Source organism: Somniosus microcephalus, chromosome 34, assembly GCF_052327205.1.
Source record: "Somniosus microcephalus isolate GS21.2 chromosome 34, FLI_Smic_1.0, whole genome shotgun sequence".
Taxonomy (NCBI): Eukaryota; Metazoa; Chordata; class Chondrichthyes; order Squaliformes; family Somniosidae; genus Somniosus; species Somniosus microcephalus.
This window is the reverse complement of record NC_141020.1, coordinates 9037973-9058715: the sequence shown is the minus strand read 5'-3', so window position 1 is coordinate 9058715 and position 20743 is coordinate 9037973. Positions and strand designations below refer to the sequence as shown.

At 48.0% G+C, this 20743-nt stretch overlaps 1 protein-coding gene across 3 annotated transcripts in view; it reads left to right on the top strand.

The window, feature by feature from the left end:
- The first annotated feature begins 616 nt into the window (after positions 1 to 616).
- The window catches only part of LOC147096735 (echinoderm microtubule-associated protein-like 1), a 109690-nt gene continuing 89563 nt past the window's right edge, over positions 617 to 20743 (top strand). Inside the window, exons 1-2 of one of the 3 annotated variants that reach the window (XM_085973344.1) lie at positions 617 to 706; positions 5308 to 5437. In XM_085973344.1, the coding sequence (XP_085829470.1) occupies positions 5319 to 5437 (119 nt within the window). In that variant the 5' untranslated portion in view covers positions 617 to 706; positions 5308 to 5318. The remainder of the gene's footprint in view (positions 707 to 5307; positions 5438 to 20743) is intronic. The other 2 variants (XM_085973345.1, XM_085973343.1) reach the window with 2 other exon arrangements.

Here is a 20743-nt window from a genome sequence, read left to right as displayed (position 1 = left end):
CCTGTGGAATTCTCTACCACAGAAGGCAGTGGAGGCCAATTCATTAAATATATTCAAGAAGGAGTTGGATATATTTCTTAAGGCTAAAGGGATCAAGGGATATGGGGAGAAGGCAGGGACAGGGTACTGAATTTGGATGATCAGCCATGATCTCATTAAATGGCGGAGCAGGCTCGAGGGGCCAAATGGCCTACTCCTGCTCCTATCTTCTATATTTCTATGTTTCTATCACCCAAAACAGTTTATCTGGTAATTATTGCTGTTTGTGGGAGCTTGCTGTGTGCAAATTGGCTGCTGCGTTGCCTACATTGCAACAGTGACCAATTCCAAAGTACTGCATTGGCTGTAAAGCGCTTTGGGACGTCCTGAGGTCGTGAAGGGCGCTATAGAAACACAAGTTCTTTCATGCCAGGGCACTCTGTTGAAGCTGGGATGTGGCTGTAAACCCACATCCAGTGGTGCTGCTTTTAGCTGAGAAATCGAGAGTTTGTCTTTTTTTTCTGTTTTGACTTTTTTTTTACAGATGACAGCGTATCGGCTGCAAGTAGCATGGATGTTGACGACCGCATCTCTTACCTTGAGCAGCGAATGCAGCTGCAGGACGATGAGATTCAGGTATTGAAGGCTGCGCTCGCAGACGTGGTCCGACGGCTGACTCGCGCTGAGGAGCAGCATACCTTGCTGAATAAGAGAGTGCCCGCCAGAGGTACGTTGAAGCAGTGATTTCCCCCCCTCCGGCCATCTCCTTGGTGCTGACTCAGGTTGGAGGGGAGTGGCTGTTGGCAGCCTTCCAGTATCCCTTGCTAAAATGGCCGGCCACTCTTCACGTGCCAGCCTAGACATAGAAACACAGAAGATAGGAGCAGGAGTAGGCCATTCGGCCCCTCGAGCCTGCTCCACCATTCAATGCGATCATGGCTGATCATCCAAACTCAGTACCCTGTCCCTGCCTTCTCCCCATATCCCTTGATCCCTTTAGCCTTAAGAAATATATCTAACTCCTTCTTGAATATATTTAATGAATTGGCCTCCACTGCCTTTTGTGGTAGAGAATTCCACAGGTTCACCACTCTCTGGGTGAAGAAATTCCTCCTCATCTCTGTCCTAAATGGCTTACCCCTTATCCTTAGACTGGGACCCCTGGTTCTGGACTCCCCGGCCACCGGGAACATCCTTCCTGCATCTAGACGGTGAATGTCAACAGACCATGGCAGGGTGTTGGGGAAAGCACCACAGCAATATCTGATTTCCAGATAAATAAACTCCAGCTTTCTAATTCCTTCCACAGTATCAGTTATGTGTGTAGTAAACCTCAGCTTGAGGGCCTTCGCTCCCCGAGAGGAGCTTGGCGAGCACAGACTGCAGCTCGGAGAATTAGTGTTAAGAGCTTGCTCAGTGGGTAGCACTCTTGTTGTTTCTGAGTCAGAAGGTGGTGGGTCCAAGTCCCGCTCCAGAGACTTGAGCACAAAAATCCAGGCTGACACTCCCAGTGCAGTGCTGAGGGAGCGCTGCACTGTCGGTGGTGCCGTCTTTCGGATGCGACGTTAAATCGGGTGAACGTAAAAGATCCCATGGTACTATTTCGAAGAAGAGCAGGGGAGTTATTCCTAATAATTATCCCTCAACCAAACAGATTATCCGGTCATTATCACATTTTTGCTGTTTGCGGGAGCTTGCTGTGTGCATATTGACTGCCACGTTTCCTACACTACAACAGTGACCACACTTCAAAAGTATTTCATTGACAATAAAGCGCTTTGGGAAGTCCTGAGGTCGTGAAATCCTGGAACTCCCTACCCAACAGCACTGTGGGAGCACCTTCACCACACGGACTGCAGCGGGTCAAGAAGGTGGCTCACCACCACCTTCTCAAGGGCAACTAGGAATCGGCAATAAATGCTGGTTTTGCTGGTTTTGCTAGTGACGCCTATACCCCCAGAATGAATTTCTAAAAGATAGTGGAGAGGTGAAGGAGTTTATGGAGGCAATTACAAGTCCTGAGCTAGTGTACTGCCTGGCTTCATTGTGTTCTGTTGCTGAATTGAGGGTGGACATTGCCTTTTGTGGGAAGATTCAAGGAAGGGGAGGAAATATTATTTTAGGAAAGTATGGGTGTGAAATTTAGTTACGCCCCGAATTAGCGCTGGAAATTTAGTGGCTGGCGTGGAAGTACTGCCCCGGCCGCTAAATTTGGCTTATCGCTCCAGAAAGAAAGTGGAGCGCTATCTCGGGCACTCCACTTCCTCTTGGTGGTGGGGGGGGGGGTGGTGTCGGGGGCGCAAAGCGCTCTAATGCCGGAGCGCTACACGGCCACGCTGCGTAATGCTGACACATTTCACCGCCCCTCCCCTGCACTCTGCAGGGCCGCCGATAACCCACACTAGGCCACCGGGGTGGCGTGCCGTGGGTGCAGCCTGGCACCGAGACACGGTGCCGTGGGCTGCGCGATGGCAAAGGGCCGACTTAGAGGTCTGCCAAAAGAAGAAAATGGCGGTGCGGCTCTCCCCTTTAAATACCGCCCCGCGAGCGGAGGTTGGCCCGGATCGTGACCCGTCAGGCTGGCGCTAACATCGCCAGCGGCAGCCTTGTGGGTCGCAGCCGAATCTCTGCCGCGGGGCGGTCAGGGGACAGGGCGGAGCCCTAAGGGGTCGCGGTGTACGGCAATTGAAGTTATCACCGGCGGCGCAGCGGCCCGGGGCACTACCGGCGGGGTGCGGCTCTATCGGCTAGCGCCTCAGCAGCGCCCCGCCAAAGTTCTCGGGAGGCGCTAGTATCGCCCCCTCCCCTGGGCGATAAGCCCTTTGCGCACCATTAGTGTCCCCCCAGAGGCGCTAACTGCAGGCACAAAGGACCGAATTTCGCCCCCTTTATCTTGCATTTTAATGCTGCAGTTCTGCAATTCTGCCACTAGAGCCCCCTCCTGCCCAACTGAAAGGGCGGTGGAAACAGATTCAATAGTAACTTTCAAAAGGGAATTGGAAATACACTTGAAAAGGAGAAATTTGCAGGGCTGTGGGGAAAGAGCAGGGAGAGTGGGACTAATTGGAGAGCTCTTTCAAAGAGCCGGCACAGACACGATGGGCCGAATGGCCTCCTTCTGTGCTGCATCATTCTATGGTACTGTACTTTAATATATGGGTAATTTTATAAAGCTTCACTGCTGGCACGGACCTTGCTAGATCTGAGCTCGGGCTGGCGATGGCTGTAACACATTCTCTGACCCGCAGTCTGCTCCTCCCTCCGAGCGAAGCCTCACAAGGTTTGGCTTAGTATACACATAACCGACGCCGTGGGAGGAATCGGAAGGCTGGAGTTTATTTTGAGCTGTTCATGACCTAATCAGGATTGCTTTATTAAACTTGCTTGTTAGCAGTTAACCTCCTTCCTCCTTTTGGTTTGCAACACGTATCGAGTAAGCACGGGACACTTGATGGTGGAGTATACGGAACAGACTTTATTGATGCCTAGTGTAAGTGATCGGCCCAACTAGACACAGAGTGGCTTTTTGGTTTTTTTATTTCTATCTTTCGAGCCCTCTGAAGACCTATTGAAAACCATGCTCCTTTATACACCATAATGTATTTTACCTACATCAAAAGTACATGTCACAGATAAGACCTCATGACGTATCTATTCCCGAATTCTTTGAAAACAGCTACATCCCTCAAACAAGACTTCCTGACATAACTGTTCTTAACCTCTTTGAAGAATAGGCTTTATTAACCGTTACCTTTCTGTACTAAAAGAAAGACTTGCATTTATATAGTGCTTTTCACGACCACCAGTCGGACCTCCCAAAGCGTTTTACAGCCAATGAAGTACTTTTTGAAGTGTAGTCACTGTTGTAATGTAGGAAACGCGGCAGCCAATTTGCGCACAGCAAACTCCCACAAATTGCAATGTGATAATGACCAGATCATCTGTCTTTTAGTGATGTTGGCTGAGGGTCAAATATTAGCCAGGACTTCAGTTGCGTGGATAGACTGGAGAAGCTGGGGTTGTTCTCCTTCGAGCAGAGAAGGTTGAGAGGAGATTTGATAAGAGGTGTTCAAAATCATGAGGGGTTTGGACAGAGTAGATAGTCAGAAACTGTTCCCGTTGGCGGAAGGGTCGAGAACCAGAGGACACAGATTTAAGGTGATTGGCAAAAGAACCAAAGGCAACATGAGGACAAACTTTTTTACGCAGCGAGTGGTTAGGATGTGGAATGCACTGCCTGAAAGGGTGGTGGAGGCAGATTCAATCGTGGCTTTCAAAAGGGAGTTGGATAAGCACCTGAAGGAAAAAAATTTGCAGGGCTACGGGGAAAGGGCGGGGGAGTGGGACTAGCTGAAGCACTCTTGCAGAGGGTTGGCATGGGCTCGACGGGCCGAATGGCCTCCTTCTGTGCTTTAACCATTCTATGATTCTATGACGTCGGGGAGAACTCCCCTGCTCCATAGTTAATGGATCCCTCTACCCATGTTTACTACCCTAGCCATTCTAAAGTTATACCTTAATCACTCATGGCTGATGTCACTACTGTCAATTATTTGCTTGCACAAGCATTTCTCGTATACAACACAGACACTGAAAGAAGAGGACAAGCCACGCTTTCCTCTCCCGACACTTCAAAGCCATCCTGTTTATCTTGGAAAGCCTGTTACTCCAAGATACAAGGAAGTTCGATTATTAACCCTTAATTCTCCAGGATGTCCAACACTTGTCAAACTGGTTGCCCCGCCACTGTACTGAATTCACGACCCTCTTGTTCACTTCCCAATCTCCCACAGTCTCACTCCGCCCTTGCTTCTGGGTGATATTCTTTAGGTGTCTGTCCCAGCTGCACACTCCATTCCTTTGCCACTGGATTACTGCCCGTTCTCCGGTCTTGCCACTCCGCAGCTGGAGGAGGCTCAGCCCTCTCTGCTCCCCAAAACCACTTGACCTCACTTGTCTCCCCCTCAACAGCTTCCTTGAGCATCTTGGCTGACGCTCGGGGACCTGAGCCCATCACTTCCTCCTTATGTGACTCGGGTGTTTGACCACGCTCCTGTGAAGCGCCTTGGGATGTTTTACTACGTTAAAGGCGCTGTATAAATGCAAGTTGTTGTTAAGAAGCTATCTCTGTGTTCCATCCTCCCCTAATCCTTCCACTGCTCAACATTGCCTTGTTCCCTTCTAAAGTACTTCGAGACTTTGTCGGAGGGGCGGTGGGGGGAAAGTGCGGGGGAGGAAAGAGGATTCCTGGAATTGCTTGTTGCTGAATCGCAATTTGATTTTTTTTCTGTCCGTTGTAAAAAAAAAAATATTGGTTCTGTTTTGTAGCTCGTCTCTTCATGCAGGCATTGCCCTCTAAGCCCGCCCTTAGCAATGGAACTGCAACACCTCCAAAAAGAAGCAATGCTATACCTCAGTCGCCATCCTCGCCCAGGAAGGAGGTGTCTTCTGCGAAAAGGTAGGAAAGAGGCACGGCATTTTGTACAGAAATTATCTCCTGTGCTTCCCTGTGGCCTAAGGGGTAAAGCCATCCAGACCGGTAGATCTCCTCTTCCATTCTTGTTTTCTGCTGAGTTTGTAGAATCATACCGCACAGGAGGAGGCCATTCGGCCCATCGTGCCTGTGCCGGCTCTTTGAAAGAGCTCTCCAATTAGACCCACTCCCCCCTGCTCGTTCCCCACAACCCTGCAAAATTTTTCCTTTTCAAGTATTTATCCAATTCCCTTTTGAAAGTTACTATTGAATCTGCTTTTCAGGTAGCGCATTCCAGATCACAACAGCTCGCTGTGTAAAAAAAATCCTCATTTTTCCTCCCCCTGCCACCCCCTGGCTCTTTTGCCAATAACCTTAAGCCTGTGTCCTCTGGTTACCGACCCTCCTGCCACTGGAAACAGCTTCTCCCCGTCTACTCTATCAAAACCCTTCATAATTGAGTTGGCTAGTCTCGGGTGGGGCGGGGTGACTATAATTGGCCTCAGAGTCCTGGGTTAGGCAGAGGAAAAAGCACCCAGAGTCCCAGCCCCTCCCACCCACCTACCGATCGGGGAATCCCAGCCCCCCCCCCCCCCCCCCCCCACTGGAAAGTGCGCATGCGTGAATGCCTGATCGGGACAGAAAAGGACTCAATTGTGAGGCCTTTCAAAGTCAAGGAGCCTTTTCTAGGTTTACGAATGAAGAATGGTCAGCTGGAGTTGGAAATCAGCCGCGCCTGTAAAACTCTCCCGGAGTAGAGGGAAGGAAACTGGAGCATTTTTAAACACTGGGGTAGGAGTCCAACGCCCACTTGGGACCAGTATCTGGGAGTAAATTGTTCGCACAGAATGGTCGGCATGTGCAGTGGACTTCTGGTTAGGTTGATGGAGGCAAAAAGCTTTGGAATCACTTAAACCGCTGGATGCTGTGATGAGGGGACTGCACGTTCGGTCTGGATGATGAGGTGGCCTTCCTCATTCATATCTACCCTGTGACCTTGTGAGCCCCTCATCTACATTACATCATAATCATGCCTCCCAGGCAGGAGCCTGTTCTTCTCCACGAAAACCACTTCTAATTGTCGTGCTATATAATGTCTACGCGACGGCTAATTCCTTATTTGTTCTTTGTACAGCTGGAGGAAGAGAAGTTACGGTTTACCATGGCGATGGTAGTTCCATCCCGAAATGGTGTCTGGTTCCTGTGACTTGTAAAAAAAAAAAGACTTGCATTTATATAGCATCGGATGTCCCAATGTGCCTTAAAGCACTTTTGAAGTGTAGTCACTGTTGTAATGTATGAAACGTGCTAGCCAATTTGCGCACAGCAAGCTCCCACAAACAGCAATGAGATAACGACCAGATAATCTGTTTTTTTGCGATGTTGATTAAGGGATAAATGTCGGCCCAGGACACCAGGGAGAACTCCCCCTGCTCTCCTTCGAAATAGTGGCCGTGGGATCTTTTACTTCCACCTGAGAGAGCAGACGGGGCCCTCGGTTTAACGTCTCATCTGAAAGACGGCACCTCCGACAGTGCGGCACTCCCTCAGTATTGCACTCAAGTGTCAGCCTGGATTTTTGTGCTCAAGTCTCTGGCATGGGACCTGAGGGGAAATGCAAGTTTTTCTTCCTGCATGGATGTGCCAAATGGGCCTATGCCAGCTGCAATGTCGAGCAGTTCAGGCACATGAACACAAGCTCCCACAAACAGCAATGAGATAATGACCAGATCATCTGTTTTTTAGTGCTGTTGATTGAGGGATAATGGGCCAGAAATTCCTCCCCAAACGCGTGAGTACGGAAGGGGTACTCACGCGTCTGGCCGGAGGAAATGCCGGTTTTCAGCATGCACAGCGCATGCGCTGAAAACCGGCATTTCCTCTCCTCCAACCCAAGAGGTGAAGAGGCTAGCGCGTGCGCTGTAGGGGGCAGCGCGTGCGTCTTGGATTTCCTCTGTTTTGGGGGATTTGCGCATGTGTAAAGGCCTCCGGTCTTTACGCTTGTAAAAAGCACACATAAGTATTTATTTTTACAGGTAAGTGGTGTTTTAGTGTAATTTAGAATTTTTTTCCCACAGGTTTATTATTTTAAAGAATCTACAATAAGGTAAGTTTTTAGTTTTAGACCCTTTTTATTAAAAAAAAAATTTTCAAAAAAAAATTTTTTGTTTAAATTATTTTTTTAAACTTATTTATACTTAATTTAATGATTGGGATGTTTTTTAAATTTTTATTTAAAGTTTAAATAGTGTTTTGGGCCCCCGTAGTTTTCATGAGTTTGACAGCTATTACTCTCAAACTCATGAATGAACCTTCCCCTCCCCTGATTGGTTGTACAGTGCTCACCTGATCCCAGCCGGCACATCGCACTAACTACGCCGCTGGATCAGGTAAGCACTGCGCGCTGACATCAGAACCGGGCCAGGGACAGGAAATGCAAACAGGCCCGGGCTTCAGATGTCAGCGCGCCGGGTGAGTGCAGATCGGGGGCTTGCACGCGCGGCAAGCCCCCGACACCAAGTTCTGGGCCAAGACACTGGGGAGAACTCCCTTGGCTATGGGATCTTTTACAGGGCCATGGTTTAACGTCTCATCCGAGAGACAGCACCTCCGGCAGTGCAGCACTCCCTCGGTACTGCAAGCCTAGATTTTTGTGCTCCAGTCTCTGGAGTGGGACTTGAACCCACAACCTCCTGACTCACGAGGCAAAGGTGCTGCCCACTGAGCCACGGCTGACACTTTTGTGTGTCTTGTGCTGCTTCCCAAAAATGTCACGGGGAAATGATACACCCTGCATGTAGTATCGGTTATAACTGTTTCAGCTGGTGCTCATAGACAGTACTAATAAATATTTCACACCAGCAATTGAATTGTTTAGTGCAATCTCCACAAATTGATGGTTTAGTGCATGGCATCAATATTCATAAATTAGAAGACCAATTAGTCATACCTGGGTTACAATGATACGAGATCATTTTCTTAAAACCGCCTCTCATCAATAAATTGCTTTTGAAGTGCAGAGCCTGTTGTGTAGGCAAATGCAGAAACCTTTTTGCACACAACAACAGCTGGAATTTATATCAGCCTTTAATAAGGTGCTTCACAGAAGCCTAATTGGACAAAAGTGGATGCTGGGCCAGCGATTGAGCTATTAGGAAGGGTTACCAAAATCTTGGTCAGAGATGGGTTTTAAGGAGAAAGAAAAACTTGCCTTTATATAGCGCCTTTCACACCCCAAAGTGCTTTACAGCTAATGAAGTACAGTCACTGTTGTAATGTGGGAAATGCGGCAGCCAATTTGCGCACAGCAAGTTCCCACAAACAGCAATGTGAAAATAACCAGATACAGGAAACTCTCGATTTACCGGCACCTAAAAAAAAATAACCGGCAATCTCTGTTAACCGGCAAAATTCAGGAGTAGGTTCAGGTAAGTTTTACTTCATATTAGTGGCCGTTCCTGGATCTGTGGCCGTGTAACCGGGTTTCCTGCACCTGTTGCTAAGCAACAGGGAAGCCTGGATTTGTTGCCGTGTACGGGGCTCTCGTACCTTTTACTATACCTCTCTGTAATCCGGACTTCTTGATAAACCGGCACCACGCCGGTCCCGGATAAAAAAGAGTTTCCTGTAATCTGTTTTTAGTGATGTTGGTTGAGGGAGAAATATTGGCCCCAGGACAAACTCCCCCTGCTCTTCTTCGAAATAATGCCATAGGATCTTATACGTCCCCTGAGAGGGCAGACAAGGCCTCGGTTTTAACGTCTCATCCGAAAGACGGCACCTCCGACAGTGCAGCGCTCCCTCAGCACTACTGGAGTGTCAGCTTAGTTTTGATGTGCTCAAGTTCTGGAGTGGGACTTGAACCCACAACCTTCTGACTCAGAGGCGAGTGCACTACCCACTGAGCCACACTAACACTTAAGAGGCTCGTAAGAGGGGAGAGAGAGAGATGGAGGGAATTCCAAGGCCGAGATGGCTGAAGGCATGGCCACCAATGACTGGGTGAAGGGAGGAGAGGATACACTAGAGGTCCAAGTTGGAGGAATGGAGACTTCTGGGTGGTGGTGATGGGCAGTTATAGTACTGGAGGAGAGCTTGACATGGTCAAGAAAGGATTTAAATATGAGGGTGAGAATTTTAAATAGGAGACATTGGGGACTGGGAGTCCATACTGTAGGTCAGCAAAGTCACGAGTGATTTGGTGAGCGGGATAGGATATGGGCAGCAGAGCTTTGAATGAGTTCAAGTTTATGGAGGATGGGACAATACCTCGTGATACAAGAAGTAAACTGAGTGCAATTGTATGTAGATTAAAAAAAAATAGATACACATCAGCTGCTGCCATGAGGGCTACAGGTGCCCGTCCAACAATATGTCCTGTTGCTAAGATTTGTAGTGGTTTGAAAGCCTGGATCTCTCAGCAGTTCCATGCGGTCAGGGTGAGGGGTTTTCATCGTGCAACTACCCCACAAAATCCTTGGCCCGGATCTTGCGGCAGTAATGACCGTGAAACTGCTAGCGCTCGCCATCATTACCCTTCTGAAACTGGGTTTTTAACAACCTATTGACTGCTGAACAACTGCTCTGACCCTGAAAAACTAATTTTATATTTGTGCGATGGCAAATTTTTGCATTTAATATGATTAAGAATTAAAAGGTTTTAAAAAGTTTTTTAAAATGTTTGTTTATGATATTTCAGCTTCTGCCTTAATCCTATGTGTATGCCCCAACTTTATCTCACTCTCTCTGTAAAATTTATAAAAAGTAAATTCGAATCTGTGCATTTTACTTCCTGGTTTGCTGTCTGTCAGAATTCTTCAATGTGATTGGTTGCTTAGCCAGCATGATGACATTGCTGTTGCTGGGCGTTTAGGATTCACTTGATTTAGCGGCAGATTCGAACTACGGGCGGGAGAGCTGAAATTCACAGCACAGAGATCGCTAGATCCTTGTGGGCCAGCTTTCTTCGAGGTCAGCAGCGAGCACCATCGCTTCGTCACTGACCGCAAATTCCAGGCCATTGTCTTTTTTTCTTGTGCCTTGTTATTTGGATCTAAAAGAAAAAGCACGATTTTTCCTGGCTTACTGCCACCGAATCACACAGCACAGGAGGAGACCATTCAGCCCATCGTGCCTCTGCCGGCTCTTTGAAAGAGCTCTCCAATTAGCTCTTTCCCCACAGTCCTACTCACTCAGATACCGGAACTTGATTGAATTCCCCAAATCACGCCGGCAGATCACATTTCCACCTCATGGGTTGAAATCACAACATGTGATGTAACTAATTAGTGCATTAATGAGTTTGATATTCTTCTGTCTGCTATTTTAACAAATGTTTGAAACCCTTTTGTATGAAATTCTTCTACTTTTACAAACTTGTTGATGTGCTCATTACTAATATCGCACAGTATAATGTCAACTGATACCTGAAGGTGCAACGATACGTTGATTGTTAGAAATGAAAAACCTCCAGCCTACCTCCCCAAGAAGGAAGCATTGGGTTACTGAGCCATTAAACCGAGGCCCCCTCTGCCCTCTCGGGTGGATGTAAAAGATCCCACAGCCACTATTTCGAAGAAGAGCTGGGGAGTTCTCCCCCGGTGTCCTGGCCCAATATTTATCCCTCAACCAACAGATTATCTGGTCATCATCACATTGCTTGTTTGTTGGGAGCTTGCTGTGCGCAAATTGGCTGCTGGGTTTCCTACATCTCAACAGTGACCAAGCTTTAAAAATTGGCTGTAAAGCGCTCTGGGACATTTTGAGATCGTGAAAGGCGCTACATAAATGCAAGTCTTTCCTTTGCGAGCCAGCACGCTTTTCTCTTTGCTGGAAACCACGGCAACACAAAGTTGTGTCTGAATATCCTCCAATTCCCTGACGAGATCTGCTTTTCCTGACAATACCCTTCTGTTTTGTGCTGCGTGCTGAGATTGGTTTACCAATTGAATTTTATTCCCACGACTTTTGGGGCCATCCAACATTAAGATGTGTCACTGCCAATATCTGCGCAGGACGAGCTGGCCAGGACAACACCGCTTATTAACCTATCTCTCAGTAATCGGCCTTCCTTTAACCTACATTCAGCACTATTGACTTGTTTCACTCGAACGACATACTGCTTTCCACAAAGAAACCTTTCTAATGCCAAGGAAACTCTTATTCAGATGTTTTGGGATTGGAACAGTATCTTACTCAAAATCGCCCGTAGATGTTAAGTATCGATGTGCATAACACAAAATTGATTAAAAAAAAACATTTTTAAAAATTCTGGTAAATCATGATTTTAAGGGGATGCTGGTTAAACACACATGCTGATGGGGTGAGATGAAGAGGGGCAGGAGGAGGCTCGTGTGGAGCATTAACACCAGCACGGAGCAGTTGGGCCCAACAGCCAGTTTCTGAGCTGTAAATGTCCAACCTTATCAAAGGAACAAAGGATGGTACAGTTCAACAAGCACTGAATGTGAGGCAGTGTGCATACTGTGAAAACTTCATAATCTTGAACTTTAGATCATCTTTGAAGTCTCTTTGCCAAAGAAAACAAACCCAACTTCTTTAAAGGGGAAGTTAAGTCCGGGGACAGGGTTACTTTTTAATGAAATTACTCTTTTATCCCCCCTCCTATTTATAGAAAAAAATAAGTCTAATTGGGTTTTCTTGAATTTGTAAAACAATGTTAACGTTATTACTGTCATGTAGTCCCTTGCTTCGAGTTTTGCTCTATGCGCGGCTTCTCTGCTGATCTCACTAGTGGGGGAATGGCTGGATTGGCTCCATTGCAAACTGTAGAGGGCATGGGGGAAAAATTCAGTTGCATTGCACCTCCCTAGGGCGCTAACGTGGTGCAATGCAACTAGCGCCCAGGCGCGACGCCGCCAACACCTCCCGCGAAATTCAGTGGGAGGTTAGCGGCGGCGGTAACTGTTAGCGCCCCGCTGCGCCGCTGGTGATGACGTCATCGCCGTGCGCAGCGCCCCGCTCGCGATCTTCGGTAGCGCCCCCTAACTTACCGCCGGACGCTATGTCTGACAGGGTCAGGGGGGGTGCCTACCTGTGGCCGGGGCGGCGCTAATTAAAGGCGAGGTGCCGGGCGGCCATTTTTGTTGCTTTGTTTGCCGTGGGCTCTTTTGCCGTCACCCTGATCCCTGGTGGCCCCACTGCCAAGAGGGAGGCGGGGCGCTTCCCTTATGGGGCACTGCCGATGAATTTTGGCTGCAGGGGTGCTAATTGTTTCGGGGCGCTCCCGGCGAAATTAGTGCCCCAAATGGGGCGCAACTCAATTTTTCCCCCCATGTCTTCAAACTGACTGGAGGCTGCTCTGGAAAAGTGTTGCCTAGGCCGGAGCATTAGCATTCCGAGCCTGTATCCTTAGCTCCTGGAGTTAGATGGCTGCGGAGCGACCCTCGGACTGGATTTGAGATGTGCTTCGCTCATCCTCCTCAGGACCTTCCTTGTAGCAGGACCACTGAAGCAGCTTAGCTGAAGGAGACACCTGGAAGCTCTTCATATCGCCAATCAAGTTGACATTTAAAGAACGTTTTGCCAAGACAATCACTTCCTTCTCTCTCTAAAGGGTAATAATTTCAACAGAAAGTACTCGCACCCGAGACTTTACTTCTCCTTTTGATCGTTCTTCGAGTTAAACTCCTCAAACCTGTAATTATAAAACCCACAGAATCCTTTATGCTCAAATGTGGCAGAGAGGTGTAATTTGGGTTGTACTGTAACTTGCCTTTTCCTGTGGAATATTTCTCGTTGGTTTTTCCAATTCATTCTCTGACCATGTGCCAACCAAGGAGGTAAGTGATGTAATAAAACTCACTATGCACTTGGTTCGAGTATAAAGCAAGGCTTTAATCAACTTGTTTCAAAACATGGAGGTCTAGTTGTACTTCACTAGTTCCTTGTCTTACAAAATGTCCCTGGAAAGCTGGGCCCACGCCCGAGTATTTATACTCCTTGGACAGCGCCACCAGCTGGCCGTCCAGTGTTATTTCATGAGTAGTTTCGTTATGATGATGAGATTTATAACAGTAATAAGTAACTTACCTGAATGTGGAGCCGGGAGGAGCAGGAGTGTTCCATCGACACCTCATTAAAGGACCCGATCGCTGCTCCCGATCCTCTTCCCCCGCCCCCGCTACCTGTGGCAATGCATTCTGTGTTCCAATAACCCTTTACATGAAGAGATTTCTCCTAACCACTCTGTGATGATTTTAAAATGAGGATCCTTATCACTAACTACCCAACCAGAGGAAAAGGCTTGCTGTATCCACCCTATCAAACCTATTTGTAATTTAAAAAAAAAACTCTATTAAATCCCCTCTTAGCCTTCTCATTTAAGTCTGTCCTTATCACTATAATTTCCCATCCCTTGCATCATCTTGTTTAATCTATCCTATACACTATGGGCTAAAAATTAGGTGGCGCCGCGTTTGGGGCGCCAAGTTCGCCTGGGCGCCAGAATTTGCACTCCGGTCGGAGCCGCTTGCGCCCTCCCGATATTCAGTTTCAGCGCCCCAAACGTAAGCAGGGCGCTGCTCGAGGCACCCCGCGTCCCGCTTGGGGCGCTCAAACTGAATATCGCAGCGCAACGTGCCGCAGCGCCACATGCTGCGGCACGGCGTGCTGCGGTACTGCAGGCCTTCCTCCCCTTCTTAAGGAGGAGGGGCCTGCACCAACACGATCTCCGATAGCGAGTGCCGGCAAAAGAGCCCGGCACCGAGGAGAAGTGCCAGGCCTTCGGGACACAGCCGGCACTGCCCGGGGTGGGAGGGGGGGATCACGAGACTGGGGAGGGCGGTGTGAGGAGGTGCTGGCAGGCGGCCACCGGAAAAAATGGCCGCCCCGCACCTCCCCCTTAAGTAGCGCCACTACCGCCACAGGTAGGCCCCCCTGAACCGGTCGCGAATTATGACCGGCGCTACAGTGGGGGGCGCGACCCAATATTGCGCTCGGGGCGGTAGCGAGGCGCTGCGCACACTGATGACGTCATCGGTGGCGGCGCAGCGCTACAGGCTAATGCCGCCATTAGCGCCCCGCTAAACATCGCGGGAGGCGTGGCCAGTGGCGCTAAAGCCACTGAGTGCCCTCTTTAGGCGCTAACTGGTGGCGCAGCCCACCGAATTTCTAGGCCTATGACTTTAATGCCCTTTCTATAATAGAACACCCAAAGCTGCATATAACTGTGGTCTAACTATTTTCCAGTACAGATTTATTCTCTCTTTGATCTTGTACTTTATCCCCCTATTTATAAAACCCAAGTGTTACTGGCCTTTTGTAAGGCTTTTCCCCCAGCGTTCAGGAATTACATATTTAAATTAAAAGTTGCTATCACCAGGTCAAAGAATTATATTGATTGTTGTGCGCCGAGCCCAAGTAAAAAAAAATTCTAATTCTTGTGCCTCATTCAGCACTGGTTCTGTCTGCTTTGATTTTTGTGGAGTTTGTTCTAATGCAACCAGCCATTTTGTGGAATGACGCTTTCATTGTGCATGCCCATGTCAAAAGCACTTCACATAATGAGTTACCTTTTTGAAGGGCGACGAATTGCTTTGTCGGCAATGTGGCAGCCATTTAACACTAGCGATGACCCACAAACAGCAAAGCGATGAATGGCTAGTTAATTTATGTTGGTTTTGAGTAAGAGAGGAATATTGGCATTAAATAGTTATCCAGTAATTATAAGTATTAAACACTCTGGGGGAAGGTGGTGCATGGATTATGAAGAGAGATTGGGTCGATTGGGCTTATACTCGCTGGAGTTTAGAAGAATGAGAGGGGATCTCATTGAAACTTATAAAATTCTAACAGGACTAGACAGACTAGATGCAGGAAGGATGTTCCCGATGGCGGGGGAGTCCAGAACCAGGGGTCACAGTCTAAGGATAAGGGGTAAACCATTTAGGACTGAGATGAGGAGGAATTTCTTCACCCAGAGAGTGGTGAACCTGTGGAATTCTCTACCACAGTAGGCCGTTGAGGCCAATTCATTAAATATATTCAAGAAGGAGTTGGATATATTTCTTAAGGCTAAAGGGATCAAGGGATATGGGGAGAAGGCAGGGACAGGGTACTGAATTTGGATGATCTGCCATGATCTCATTGAATGGCGGAGCAGGCTTGAGGGGCCGAATGGCCTCCTCCTGCTCCTATCTTCTATGTTTATACATGCAGTCAAACTTCATGCATTTTTCACTGAGCTCCAGAGAGCACCTTGTACGACACAAGTGTGATCTTTTCCATTTCCTACACCATCTGCATGACTTGTTGCATGTCTTGAACTTCTTCTCCTTCATTATGAAGTGTCACTGTCACCAAGGTGTGAATTTGCTCGTCAGCTTGAAGTACAAATCAGACGTTGGATATTGATTTTTCAATTGCAAATGGCTGCATTCATTAAAATCGAAGCATGTATTGTTTCCTGAATAAGCTAAGAGGGTGTCAGTTAGCCGTGGCTCAGTGGGCAGCACCCTTGCCCCTGTCCGAAGGTTGTGGGTTCAAGCTCCACCCCAGAGACTTGAACACAAAAATCTAGGCTGACTCTGGTGCCGTACCGAGGGAGCGCTGCACTGTCTTTCAGAAGCAACTTTAAACCGAGGCTCTTTCTGCCCCCTCGGGTGGATGTAAAAGATCCCGTGGCACTATTTTGAAGAAGAGCAGGGGAGTTCTCCCCGGTGTCCTGGCCAATGTTTCTCCCTCAACCAATATCACTTTAAAAAAAAACCCCAGATAATCTGGTCATCATCACTTTGCTGTTTGTGGGAGCTTGCTGTGCGCAAATTGGCTGCCACGTTTCCTACATTACAGCAGTGACTTCACTTCAAAAAGTACTTCATTGGCTGTAAAGCGCTTTGGGACGTCTGGTGGTCGTGAAAGGCGCTATAGAAATGCAAGTCTTTCTTTCTACGTTCTTAAGGGATCTATTGTGTTTGGTAATCGGTTAACAGAGTGGAGCAGTGCAGCCAAAAACGCCTTTGTAGGTTTACTGAAGTTGATCGTAACGACGTTAATCATTGCCTGATTGCCTGGGACCCCATGCACAAGCCTCCAAAAGCACTCTCCTGTACTAATTGCATTTATTTAGTCATGCTTATAAAAGATAATTAACTTAATATGAGCTCGTATTTTTATTTAATATTTGTACTCTGTAATTTCTGCTGATTTTTTTGCTTCACTGTCCCATTTAATTGTAAATCAATATTTTAGTTGCTTTAGCCTGTTTAACCTCTGGTCTATGTTTTAATATTCGGTCATATCCAAAGATTGTTGATCCTCAAGGTCTGTAACTTGACAAGGGACAATTACTGTAAAGATGCAGCTTCCCGATCGCAGGGGGGGAAAATTAATTGAAATGGGAAACCAGTTCCAAAAAATAGCCGAAATTGTAACTAGCAGTAATGCACGTGGTTCTAGGTGTTGCTTTCTCTTCCTCATATCTGTCGTGCTGAAACCGGTTGCAGTTTTACAAGTTTAATTATCTGTGTAACTAGAGCCCAGTTACATACGTGATAATATCCTGGAAATCAAGCTGAGGCTTTGACTGGTACTCGCCGTGTGTTGGGCTGAGATTATATACTGGCCCCATGTGTAACTCCAGTGGAATGTGAGGGGGAAAAGTCCTTGTGAGCCACTCCGTTAGCTCTCCTCTTGTCCGTGTCATTTCCGGGATTTCTCCCCACGAGTGATGGAGCTGTAGGCTGTGTTTGCTCAAATATGGGCAGGCAGGTTAAAAGGGAAATATAAATTGACATGAATCAGTCATTCACGAAAGAAAGACTTATGAAATAATACTGGGCGGCCTGCTGGTGGCGCTGTCCAGGGAGAGTATAAATACTCGGGCATGGGCCCAGCTTGCGCAGGACATTCTTAACAGGAACTAGTGAAGGACACAACTAGACCTCCATGTTGTAAAACAGTTGATTAAAGCTTTGTTTAACGCTTAGACCAAGTGCCTAGTAGTTTTCTAACATCATATATTTTTTTATTCGTTTATGGGATGTGGGCGTCTCTGGCAAGGCCAGCATTTATTGCCCATCCCTAGTTGCCCTTGAAAAGGTGGAGGTGAGCCGCCTTCTCGATCTGCTGCAGTCCCGTGTGGTGAAGGTGCTCCCACAGTGCTGTTAGGGAGGGAGTTCCAGGATTTTGACCCAGCGACGATGAAGGATCGGTGATATACTTCCAAGCCAGGATGATATGTTCTACAATTGCCCCTCCCTATCTTTGTAACCTCCTCCAGCCCTACAACCCTCTGAGATCTCTGCGCTCCTCCAATTCTGGCCACTTGCGCATCCCCAGTTTTCATCGCTCTGTCATTGTCGGTCGTGCCTTCAGCTGCCTGGGCCCTGAGTTCTGTCATTCCTTCTCTAAACCTCTCCACCTCTCTCGCCTCCTTTTTAGATGCTCCTTTAAAACCTACCTCTTTGACCAAGCTTTTGGCCACCTGTCCTAATATCTCCTTCTGTGGCTCGTGTCAAATTTTTTTGAAAACGCTCCTGTGAAGCGCCTCTCCTACATTAAAGGCCCTATGTAAATGCAAGTTGTTGATGTAATTGCTATCACTTGCCCGCTAGCAATGCAGGATGCATCTAACCACCTCCCCTTGACATTCAATGGCATTACCATCACTGAATCCCCCACCATCAACATCCTGGGGGGTCACCATTGACCAGAAACTTAACTGGACCAGCCACATAAATACTGTGGCAACAAGAGCAGGTCAGAGGCTGGGAATTATGCGGCGAGTGTCTCACCTCCTGACTCCCCAAAGCCTTCCCACCATCTACAAGGCACAAGTCAGGAGTGTGATGGAATACTCTCCACTTGCCTGGATGAGTGCAGCTCCAACAACACTCAAGAAGCTCAACACCATCCAGGACAAAGCAGCCCGCTTGATTGGCACCCCATCCACCACCTTAAACATTCACTCCCTCCACCACCGGCGCACCGTGGCTGCAGTGTGTACCATCTACAAGATGCACTGCACCACCTCCAAGTTCCCCTCCAAGTCACACACCATCCTGACTTGGAAATATATCGGCCGATCCTTCATCGTCGCTGGGTCAAAATCCTGGAACTCCCTCCCTAACCGCACTGTGGGAGCACCTTCACCACACGGACTGCAGCGGTTCAAGAAGGCGGCTCACCACCACCTTCTCAAGGGGCAATTAGGGGATGGGCAATAAATGCTGACCTTGCCAGCGACGCCCACATCCCATAAACGAATTTTAAAAAAATGCAAGGGGAGCTTGTGGTTCACCAGAGCCCAGCGTTGCTATGGTGCTAAAAGCATCCTTTTTAAAAGCTAAATGGCCAAAGGGACCCGGAAGGTGGTGATAATTGGGGCGGGCTGGGAGGGAACATAAGAAGTAGGAGCAGGAGTAGGCCATACAGCCCCTCGGGCCTGCTCCGCCATTCAATAGGATCATGGCTGATCCGAACCTAGACTCACGTCCACTTCCCTGCCCGCTCCCCGTAACCCCTAATTCCCTTATCTGCTAGGAAACTGTCTATCTCCGTTTTAAATTTATTTAATGTCGCAGCTTCCACAGCTCTCTGAGGTAGCAAATTCCATAGATTCACCACCCTCTGAGTGAAGAAGTTTCTCCTCATCTCAGTTTTGAAAGGGCAGCCCCTTATTCTAAGATTATGCCCCCTAGTTCTAGTCTCACCCATCAGTGGAAACATCCTCACCGCATCCACCCGATCAATCCCCCTCACAATCTTATATGTTTCGATAAGATCGCCTCTCATTCTTCTGAACTCCAATGAGTAGAGGCCCAACCTACTCAACCTTTCCTCATACGTCAACCCCCTCATCTCCGGAATCAACCGAGTGAACCTTCTCTGAACCGCCTCGAGAGCAAGTATATCTTTTCTTAAATATGGAAACCAAAACTGTACGCAGTATTCCAGGTGTGGCCTCACCAATACCCTGTATAACTGCAGTAAGACTTCCCTGTTTTTATACTCCATCCCCCTTGCAATAAAAGCGAAGATTCCATTGGCCTTCCTGATCACCTGTTGCACCTGCATACTAACTTTTTGTGTTTCATGCACCAGGACCCCCAGATCCCTTTGTACTGTAGCACTGGGCTGGTATTTGTTGGTAGTGGGCCCAGGACTTTGAACTTTCGAAGAAATGAATGTTTCTAAATAAAAAAACTGCCTCCGCTCTGCTGTATTATGAACGTGCCATCATTGGGAGTTGATATTCTTCCAGCCTGCCGATGTATGTGGTGTGCACGTATGCTGTGCCTCTCTCCTGTACCGAGAAAAGTTCAAAAGAAAATGAATGTTCCTCGAGTGTCTGCTGGGTACAGTCTCTGATCTAAAAGCAAAATGCTGCGGATGCTGGAAATCTGAAATAAAAACAGAAAAATGCTGGAAATACTCAGCAGGTCAGGCAGCGTCTGCGGAGAGAGAAACAGAGTTAACGTTTCAGGTCGATGACCCTTCGTCAGAACTAGAAAAAGTTGGAGATGGAACAGGTTTTTAAGCAAGTGTAGGGGCAGGGAGGGGGGGAGGGGAGGAAAGGACAAAAGGGAAGGTCTGTGATAGGGTGGAAGGCAGGAGAGATTAAGGGGTAGATTTTCCTGAAGCTGTCGGGAAGGAGGCGGGACTACAACTTTCGGGTTTTAGTCCCGCCTACATTGATGTCTGGCCAATCCGCGCGATTTTCCCTTGATTGACTTTGTTGAGCCCGCCCAGCGGGCTCAGCAGGCCAATTAAGGGCCACCTGGCAACAGGTGACATCACAGACTGAAATTTCATCTGTCCAGAGTTCTTGACAGATGAAATATCAGTGTTTCACAGCTGTTTGAAGCTGTCAAACACTGACAGTCTGACTTCTAACCTGAGTCCTTCTACACAGACTCAGTTAGAAGTCTCACCGGCAATGAAAGCTGCAGGCTGTCACTTTTGACAGCTCGCAGCCATTTTGCTTTCAGTGCCGGCTGAGTGATGGACTCCCGAAACCTAGAGGAAGAAAGGCTGTTAAGGCAAGTACAGGTAATTTAAACTTCTTTACACACTTTAGACACACCAAACACACTTACCTTTGCACTCATGCACCCATCACTCACCTGAACACCGACATCACGACCCCTCCAAGTCCTTCAATCCGACAGCCCGCCTGCTCTAACCTGGCGTGGTTTGGAGCCGTCAGGAATCCCACACGACACCCCTCAAAATAGGGATTAGGCTAAAAACTGCCTGTTAACTACCTGTTAACCGGCAGTTAATTGGCACTAATCCCTTCCCGCCTCGGGTTGGCGGGTCCCAGTGCGG